The sequence below is a fragment of the Seriola lalandi genome, unplaced genomic scaffold (assembly GCF_002814215.2).
Source record: "Seriola lalandi dorsalis isolate HSWRI2012SDOR001 ecotype SW California unplaced genomic scaffold, Sedor1 jcf7180002054758, whole genome shotgun sequence".
Lineage (NCBI taxonomy): Eukaryota > Metazoa > Chordata > Actinopteri > Carangiformes > Carangidae > Seriola > Seriola lalandi.
This window is the reverse complement of record NW_019525311.1, coordinates 38,557-49,074: the sequence shown is the minus strand read 5'-3', so window position 1 is coordinate 49,074 and position 10,518 is coordinate 38,557. Positions and strand designations below refer to the sequence as shown.

At 37.9% G+C, this 10,518-nt stretch overlaps 1 protein-coding gene across 1 annotated transcript; it reads left to right on the top strand.

Moving 5' to 3' along the window:
• gmppaa (GDP-mannose pyrophosphorylase Aa) lies at positions 1–8,412 on the top strand. The gene is made up of 12 exons (XM_023424905.2): positions 1–112; positions 1,166–1,263; positions 1,391–1,494; positions 2,035–2,227; positions 2,429–2,488; positions 2,577–2,707; positions 5,343–5,477; positions 5,797–5,894; positions 5,994–6,040; positions 6,127–6,219; positions 7,115–7,283; positions 7,860–8,412. Exons 1-12 carry the CDS (start codon positions 73–75, stop codon positions 7,958–7,960), a joined length of 1,269 nt encoding a protein of 422 aa, XP_023280673.1. The 5' UTR covers positions 1–72; the 3' UTR covers positions 7,961–8,412.
• Positions 8,413–10,518: the final 2,106 nt, after the last annotated feature.

The window sequence follows — 10,518 nt, the reverse complement described above, 5'->3', positions numbered from 1 at the left end:
CGGAAATACTCACGAAACAGCTGCAGGTTGTTTTCAGACAGTTCTGTCACAAATCACCACTTCTTAGTCAAGATGTTGAAGGCGGTCATTTTAATTGGAGGCCCTCAGAAAGGTGAGAGAAAAGTCTCATTATTGTCGCGTTCTCACAGTCAGTCTGTGTGTGGTTAATGGAACCCAGGCTACTAATGCTAACAAGACCTTTTAAGACACGCTGAGCTTGTTTATATCACTGACGTGGCATAATGAGATACCACCATACAAACAACACACAACATTCACTGCTTTACAGTCTAATAATGTTTTATTACAGCAACTAACTGACGACTTGTATATATGCACATTGTTGGAGTAACTATATCCTATAGTGGCTTATTCATTTAACTATCAAACTTACCCCTGTATCAGTCAATGTAATCCTATTTAAGAATTAAGTATTTAAAGAATACGTTTCAGCATTTTTAATTGTTTGCTACTGCACTAAGTAAACGAATATGTGAGTTACAATATATACACTCTATAGTTCAGCATGCACTCATTTGTGAAAGTTCATATTAAAGTATCAGATGCCTTTAATTTTTCATAACCAAACTGAGCCTGAATAGAGGTGAAGTACCCCATATCTGAGCTCTTCTGTATGTAATTTACTGTGGACACACTTAATTATTTTCCCTATTTATTAAATCTGTCCATTTTTTCTGGATTGATTCATTAATCAATGTCATAAAATAGTGAAAAATATCCATTCTGGTTTCTCAGAGCCCACGATGACATCTTCAGAAACAGAAGAAAACCGTGAAAAGCAGAACATTTTATATTAAAGAGGATGAAAACAAAATGTTTTGCTAATTTTATATTAAAAAACTACTGTAATGATCAATTGATTATCAAAATAATTTTTCTGTTGACTGATCAATCAATCGACTAATCTTAGCAGCTCTATAATTTACTACCTGATTCCTATTGCTTTGTTGAACACTTTCTTGTCGGTAAAGTTGGCTATTTAAAATGCCAAGTTTCTGACAGGATTTCTCATATACAAAAGTAGAGTATGTCACATATAATATAGTTAAAAGTTTTGTTCGGTTTTGTTGCACACTAGAAACATGAGAAAAAGTTATCTGAACTGTCATCTAATTTGTAAGTAATGAACTACATTGCTTTGCAGGCACAAGATTCAGGCCGCTGTCATTTGAAGTTCCCAAACCATTGTTTCCGGTCGCTGGTGTGCCCATGCTGCAGCACCACATTGAAGCATGTGCCAAGGTGAGAATCACCAATTATTGTACACTATAATGCAGTCTGTACTGGTTAGTGTAAACAATTGTTCTGTAATGCAGAGAATAGCCTTTTATGAAATCAGTCCAATAATTAACATCTTTTTGTGTTACAGGTACCAAACATGAAGGAGATTTTGCTCATCGGCTTTTACCAGCCAAATGAAGAACTAACCAGATTCCTGGTTAATGCACAGCAGGAGTTCAAAATTTCCATCAGGTAAAAAAACAGAGCTGAAAAACACTATCTCACTAAAGTACAGATAAACAGAGTTATGTTCATGCGAGGGCTGTTTGATATGCAGGAAAAAAATCATTTTGTGGATATTTTGGCAGATGCTGATGTTTCAGTTGGAGTGGTTATTTGCATTTCATTTTTACAGAAAAATATAAAAATGACGATGATGTGATTTTTGTTGGGTCTTGTATCAGAATATGATTTGTAGGCTGAGGCTTCTCTGTAGCACCACAACACTTATGGTGCTAAGAATGCACAACATTGTTGTGACACCTTTTACCTTTATCAAAAAGATTGCTGCTCCTGCGATTTGGATATTGCACTTATTGCGATTTGGATTATATTTTTGATTAATTATATAACTCTAGTTCACACTGTCCCTTACACAATGACATCTATTACTTCCTGTATATTTGGTGGACTGTGGGGGTTATAACAACATACTGCTAAGGTGTCAGGTTGACCACTCAGTGATTGCTCAATGACTGTAGGTATGCTGTTGTTCCTGATTGTTCACCGCAGGTATTTGCAGGAGTATGCAGCCCTGGGAACTGGAGGGGGCATCTATCACTTCAGAGATCAGATTGTGTCTGGCAGTCCAGAGGCTTTCTTTGTTCTGAATGCAGATGTCTCTTCAGCGTTTCCTCTCACAGAGATGCTCAGCTTCCAGAAAGAACACGGAGAACCAAACAGCTTTGTTATCCTTGGGACAACGGTGAGATTTTATTATTGGCAGTTAGTAATGTCTGTACAAGAACTTGTAAAATGTAGTGAAAGTTAAACTCTAAAAAGTATTTATTTTGTTCAGCTTTAGCATCTGGACTATATTGAAATATTGTAACAAATCTTGGTTCTTTTATGTCAAAACATAGAATTTGATAAGTGCTAACCCTTTCCACCATTCTTCTCTTATCAGGCAAACAGAACACAGTCTCTGAATTATGGCTGTATTGTTGAAAACGAGGAAACAAATGAGGTATTTAACCATTTCTATCTTATTTCCCTAAATAGTTAGTTATTACTGTGTAACCTTTGAATCGTAACTACTCCTCTTTTTTGTGCAGGTCCTGCATTATGTGGAAAAGCCGAGCACATTTGTGAGTGACATCATCAACTGTGGCATATACCTCTTTAACCCGGACATCTTCCAGCATATCGGCACAGTCTTTCAGAAGAATCAGCAGGATATGTTGTTGTGAGTTGAAGCACTCCCTCTCAGGGGGTCTGTGTGTGGGAATGCATGTAAATACCATTTACTCCATTGCTTTGGTTCTCTTCATTTGTCTGTTTTTTTCCTTTCCTTCTCCCCTCTGCCATGATTTCTGTTTCCTCTTACACTCATCAGATATCCATATGATGGGTAAGTTGGTACATTTAGGCTGCACGTGTGGTCATAGAGCACATACTGTATGGTGTGAGCTGTAGAAAGACGAACCATGATAAGGCTGATATTGCATAGGATGCTTTGTGTTTTGTTGCCTGTGCCCTTTTTTGTGCACTTTTTTGATAAATTATGCACCTTCTATTTCAGTAGCAGCTAGATATTTTTATTTATTTATTCATTTGTTGTTATTTATTTATAGTTCTGTCTTTTAGCAAATATTATAGTTGTGTCTTTTGACCAATTTTGCCCTTTTAAATGGGCTCTGTTGGGGAACTGCTGGGGAATGTCTTTGCCTGTCAGAGATTAATGGTTTGACTTGTTAGGAAAATACACGTTTTTGCTTTCTTGCTGAGAGTTATATGAGAAGACTGATACCACTCTCATGTCTGTTTGGTAAGTGGAAAAATGACAATTTGCTGTTTTACAGTGGATTATGTGCTTTTTCTTAGTTGCCTTGCAATTGCTGAGAGCTAAGAAACAGTCCGGCACATACACCAACTCAAAGCACAATGAGACACAACAGGTTAACTGGTGAGCTGTAGAGATGCTGGGAGGCAGATTTTGTTAGCGTTGGACAAAGCCAGGGTAACTTTCCCCTCTGTTTCCACTTTTTTTGTAACCAGCTGCTGGCACTAGCTTTATATTTAAATGACAGACATGAGATCAGTAGTGATCTTCTTATCTAACTCTATGCCAGAAAGCAAATTTCCTAAAATGTTGGACTTTTGCTTGAAGTCCCAAAGTACAGACAAATTTCACTTTAGACATCCATATCTGTAGATTAAAAAGACCTCAATTTTAATATCTGGTTTCATCTTTGTCCTAAAAAAAAATCGACCCTATTGTAGTTTGCTGTCTCGATTGTCTAACACTGCATTCTGCATTCTGTTCGTCTTGTGAGGCCCAACCAGGACATTTACTGATTGTCTTGTCTTTTATGTTGTCTCTATTGTTTCTGTAAGTTAGATAACAAAGACTAAATAACTTTGTGAAACTTTGTGTTTCACAGTTGCCAGTGAGAATTTTGTATTGGTCTTGCATCTCATGAATTCTTGCACTATTTGTTAGCTGCTACACTCCCAGCTGAGCTTTCCTTCTGAGTATTAGAAAAAGCTTCCTGTCTGATCAGTCTGAATGTTCATTTGGACAGACTGGATCTTGATCACTCACACAAGCTAAAATAACACATGGGGACCATATAGTTGGTAATAGGTTTGTTTGTTTTCACTTCTCATGTTTCACATTCAGTGGTGTAGTATACCTAATATTTGACACCCCAAGGACACTTGAAATATATTGCAAAAGGTCAAACCACGCTTTGCATAATTCACCTACTAACATCAATAGCACTTAAATCAAGCCGGGCACTGAATCAGCAAAATTGTTGAACACATCAGAGATACTTGATAGAAATGAGAAGTGTTATACTGCAGAATCTCTGAGGGACTAAGTTGCCTCAAACCACATCTCAGCCTTTTTGGTAAAACTTCGATTATGGGTGCAATCCTTTAAAATATTCTTTTCATCAATATTTAACACTCTGTTTCATCTTGGGGCTCTCACAATACACTATGCCAGAAACCCTGATTAATATGGAACACATAGATTCTTTCACTGGAGTTTTGGTTCACTACTAGGTAATCAGCTTTGGTTTCAACCCAGCGCTGACACCATCAAAGTTGGTATCAGTGATGCATTTTAACTCAGTGCTCTGATTTCGCTCTGCAGCTTGGATTGTAGGGCAATAAATTTCATGTTTTTCTTTGGCTTCAAGAGACTTCGGAGGTAACGGAGCTACTGGGTTGGCTTCTTCACTCAACTAAATATTTGACTCTCTAAAAGTATTAAAATACAAGAGGGGTGAAGAGAAAGCCATGGGAACCTTTTCTTAATTTCTAATTCCTTTAATTCCTTTTTTTTAAGGGAAGTACAATTTCTAGTAGAAGAAAATGATAATAGAACACACTCTTTTATAGTTAAATAGTTTACTCATTTGAATTACATGGGCAGACAGAGTGTTAAAGTTGGTCATTAAAATGCAGCTTCTTAATGAGTATGTTTGGCCTGCAGATCCTGTTTTCATTGTTGAGAAGGGAGGGTCCTTGGCTATTTCATCATTCACTTAGTATTTAGTGATTATACAGTACATCCACTTAAGGCTAAGGGTTATGGGAAACCAGGGGGGTTATTTTAAAAAATACTGTTTCACTTGATTGCCACCATACCTGATATTGGCTGATTTAGTGTCAATATATATATATGTCACCTTAAAAATGGAACTAAATCAAAGCAATCCTTACATTATAGTATATTTTTATGTACAATTCTCAGCTTTGACTAGGATTTCATTCTAACCTTTAACTTTTAGTCCAAGGTTTTATTTGAATAAGGCTCCTGGCCCTTGTTTGTAACTCAGTCCCATAAACTGATCATCTGTCTCTTGCAGAGAGGAGCCAACCAACGGCTGGCACAGAGCAGAAGCCATCAGGCTGGAGCAGGACATTTTCACTGCCCTTGCAGGACAGGGCAAACTGTATGTGTATAAAACCCTAAGCTTCTGGAGCCAGATTAAATCTGCAGGGTGAGTGAATGTGTCATAAATACTTTGGTTGAACAGCACATAAAGTTAGCATTCTAATGCATACAATGCCATAGCATACCAAATGTCAGAGGAGAGGAGAGACGCTGGTCAAGCATTAATGTAAGCTTCAAACTTAGTTAATATGGTATTTAAAGATGATTTACACATAGACAGTAAATTCCATTGACACAGCAAACCTAAGAGAGACAGCGACAGCAGCCTTATCCATAATACAGAAACATGTTTTGTGCTTTTAACCCCACAATCATACCAATAAAATGTGAATTTCTTTTGTTATTTTTTGTAATCTTTCTCTCAGCTCTGCAATATATGCCAGTCGATTGTACCTCAACCAGTATCACAAAACTCATCCTGAAAGACTGGCCGTAAATAAGGAGGGAGGCCCCAAAATAAGTGGTAAGGTTCATAAACCTTCTGTAGCTTTGTTCCTTCCTAACACTTCCATATGTATTAAAAATTAAAAGTTTTTTTTTTTTATACTTTTTGTTTCCTCAGGTAATGTCTATATTCATCCTACAGCCAATATTGACCCCACTGCCACGGTAATAGCTCTTCCATATTGTTTTGCACTGAACTCTATAAATGCATAGATGAAAACATTAAGGTAATTTCTCTTTTCTCTGTGCAGTTGGGTCCCAACGTTTCCATTGGCACTGGAGTGACTATTGGTGCTGGGGTCAGAGTTCGAGAATCCGTCATCCTCCATGGTGCAAATCTACAGGTGAGCCTCTGTAAATAAACACTGGTTTACAAGATGTACAAGAGGAAAGTTTTCCATCTTGCAAAACATGACCAGCCACAGCTTGTTCCACACAAATCGCCATTCTGCTCTGCCAAAGGGGCATTTTCTTCCACCACATGAGGGCTTTTGAATCATCTGTTCTTGCCTGGTATTTTGGGGCCTGCCACGCACCGCAGTGGGAGCGAGTTGCACTTTGCTCTTGCATCCAAAATGTGTATAAAGTGACAGTGTAATTTTCATTTGTTTGCCACATTAACAGGTGAACATGGTTTTGGCCATAATTAAACATGAGCAACCTCTGAAACTTTTACCTTCTCTCACAGTGCAGAACATCGAGTGTGGAATTAAACTGGAGCTCAAACTAATCGCGTTGAAGGCAAATTTATCTGCTCATTCACCGTCAGTGACATCTTTACATTTTATTACTAACATTATCCACACTTCAGCAGTGACTTCTCTGAAATTTATCTTTAAGCTCTTCTGTCACACCAGAAATATTGTTGCCAATGCTTCTCACAAAGATGTCATTTTTAACGATTTGGAGGCTGTCATAATTTCATCTCGTGTCTCCAGTGATGACTGGGAGCCTCTAAAATGAATTTAGACTGCAGGTGACTTATTGGCTTTCACTGCATATTGCCTACAAGGACAATTTATCAGCTGAGGTCTACCTCCAAATAAACATCCCCTGTTGTTATTCTGGCATTATAAGTACTCTGATTTGACCATGCCCATAATTATTTCACAGAGTCTTATACAGTATATGTGGAGACCTGAAACCCTTTGATGCTTCAAAGGATTATATGCAGATGAATTCTTGAATATTTAAAAACTTTATCTCAAAGTGCTTTTTGTCTCATTGTTTTTCCTGAAGGATCACTGCTGTGTTTTGAACAGCATTGTGGGATGGGATAGCACCATTGGAAAGTGGGCAAGAGTAGAAGGAACCCCAAGTGACCCGAACCCCAATGATCCCTATGCAAAGATTGACAGTGAGACCCTCTTCAGAGATGGAAAACTCACACCCTCGATTACTATTCTCGGTAAGTGAAACTTGCATTCCTCATAAGAATTGTTTGATATTCATTATATTCAGTAGCAAAATAAGTGTTTTTGTTAATGGGTGAATGAGGGAAATGCTTGCGTCTTCCAGATTTTGACATTTTTCTGGGATTAGTCCCAGCAGTCATCTACAGCATGTATTTGGGTAGTAATTTAACATTTTTGCATGCATTTGTCCTTTCAATTTTCTAGCAACAAGTGGCCAGTATGGTACAAGAAGCATTAGTGAAAATTTGCATTGTCCATCTGACATTTTTGTCCATCTTTAGTGCTCATTGCTTTTAAGTTTTTGCATTAACATTTCCCAGATATCACCTGTCAAAACAGTGCCCTCAGTGGTTGAGAGTCTTTGTGATATATTGTCTGTGAGTTTCTTGTTCATCTTTGCCTGTTCATCCATGGTGGAAATTGCTGTTATTTTTTTTTCCAAGTAGACTAGAAATTAAAAATAATATAAAAAATGTAAACGTCCTTTACGTTAGGAGTGAGATTTACAATGTGTGATGTCTTGGCACTACACTGCACAGACTAAATACAGCCGTGCTTTGTCTCCTCAGGTTGTAACGTGACGATCCCCTCCGAGGTGATTATACTCAACTCGATTGTCCTCCCACATAAAGACCTCAACCGCGGCTTCAAAAACCAAATTATTCTTTAGTTAATCTTCCTCGCGCTTCTGTCCACTTACTGTCACTGATGAAGGATGCAGCTAGACGACCGCTGGCACTGCCTCTGAGTTACTGTATATAAGATGTCAAAAATGAAGATATGGGACATTCATTAAATAGTTTTGAAAGATAGATTTTTATATATTTGTCCTCAAGCCTTTATGCACAATTGGGTGTCAGCAAAATTAGAGAGAGGCTAATCACGCATGTTGATTCACCTTGAAAAGTGCTGTCATGCCAGAGGTTTATATTGTCTTTTTATTAACTTTACCGAACTGTAAAATTACTGTAGACACTATTTGGTTGGCTGTAGTATGATTTTAAAAGAAGAGTTTAAAGACAAACATGCTCTGTTTCTCAAGGACATCCTTGGCGAGAGACTGTTAGTTGAGCATGAGAATGGAAATGATTAGAAAATAAAAATCAATGGATACTGAGGTGATTATTTGTGTGACACTCTGATTAAAACCTTTTAGCATCTTCATTATTAGTCTTAAGAATACTATCTATCAATCTCAGGCGGGGTTGAGATTTACATTGCAATCAAGTAATGTTGCCTTTTAAAATTTAGACTTAGCAGGGGGCCTTGAGAATAAGCAGCAACAGCAGATACTTAAATTGTGCGTTCGCAATCACTGAGGGAACTGATCCAATTTATGGATACAGCAAATTAACATTTACTTATTAAGCCTTCGACCCCTCAGGATCACTTCAGCAGTTTTGTTCCAATTATTGCATTGAGTTTGTCTATTAGGGAGTGATCTCAATTGTGGGGCATAAAAGTTTTTGATCAGATCTCTTCACAAACTACTCTCAAATGAAGGGAAAAACAAGTTAATGTACATTTTTATTCACGATGAGTTTATTTCAGATTTCATATGTTGCTGTTGGTGCTTTTCAGATACATTCAGGTGCCTTACTGCTTCAAAAAACTGCCTGGGGCCCCTCATTACTGTGGTTTTATCCTCTTGGTGGGATGTTCATCAACTGGGCTAAAACCTTGATGCTCCTCACATGAAAGGCAATCCTAATATTCATTAGATCAAATAGGCGTTCCACTCTCATAACAGTGAAACTTACAATTTATTTATGCAGAAAAGCGCTCACAGTGGGGGTAGAGTTTGTAGATCCAAATTCAAATAGTATTTGCTGAACACTTAATAACAACATGTTGTTGAAAGCTTGTTCAGGGGTTTTTTTCTGCCTCCTAGGCATCTTAGTGAAACTAAGTGGGAAACACGGTCAGTGTTCGTCTCTGAGAAGGTCAGCAGTGGAAGCTCAAGAGCAAGCATGTGGGTAATAAAAGAAGTAAATGCACAGGACAGAGTGACAGGAAAAGTGACATGTGACAGAAACTGGATTCAAATCCTTTCATCCTAACTCATGAAGGGCATTTTAGCTTGGTGAGTCAGATGACATGTCAGCTGCCAGAAAATGTGTGTACCCACCTCTTTCAGTCAACATGGATTTTTGAAAGCATCTCTGCCTCTCTAGTCCGTGTCAACTTTTCTTGTCTTTTGGGTTTTTCAGAGGGTTTTTTTCATCAATTTCCTGTATCTTCTTGTTTCCTTGTATCTTCCATTCAGTGCTATAACCTGACAACATTTAGAGGTGCCATTATTAATTAATAAAACACTTTCAAATGCACTGGTGCATGCCAATGTCACCGACTAAGAGGGAAGAATGCCACTGCTATGGTTAAGTTATGATTATAAGTGACATACTTTGCTGATATTCCCAGTCTGCATAAATAAACATTGTTGCACGTGATGGTAAGTGAAAAAAATGTCATGAAGTTCAGAATGTTAAAGAAATGTCTGAACCCAGAGAGGGCCACAAAATCCCCATTTTTTTGCTGCTATTATCTTGACATAATGTGTTAGGTGTTAGTTGCTAAGCGTCTGCACAGGAAACACTGCCAGTACTTCTCAGGGAAGGACAACATGTCAAACGGACACAATCGGCTCAGTAAAATGCTTCGGAGGTGTTGCACTTCAACAAAACTCAAAAACAAAATAAAATAAAGAAGAATCTGTAAAACACAACACAACTGATCAACTACTGCCTCTGCATTACAAACTGAGTTTATCTGCACACTGCACTCTCATAGGTAAGATTGAGAGGACTGGTCATCACCCAGCAAACACAGCAGCCATGACACTGCTGCTACCAATACAAGTGAAAGACCTGGTACTGCACTGACACTGAGGCCTTTCTGCACAGCTGTGGATGAAATGTCTTCACTCATTGATAATTCAAAGATTAATTGTTTGTGTCTCTCAAGGAAAATCAGAGAAGTCTTAGACATCCCACATGAAACTATAGCAGGCAAACAAATGATGAATAAGTCTGGCCCATTTGACACAGTGGCTTCCTGATGACCCTATGAAAATGAGCAGAAATTACAAAGGAGGCTCTGTGTGTTCCTTGAAGTACAACATTTAATCACTGAAGATAGACAGGGGGGCTTTTATAACATTTTAGTACCGCAGGATACTGCTTTGATATTAACTTGGTTAAATCAACACCTCTCTCACAATCTTAAAAT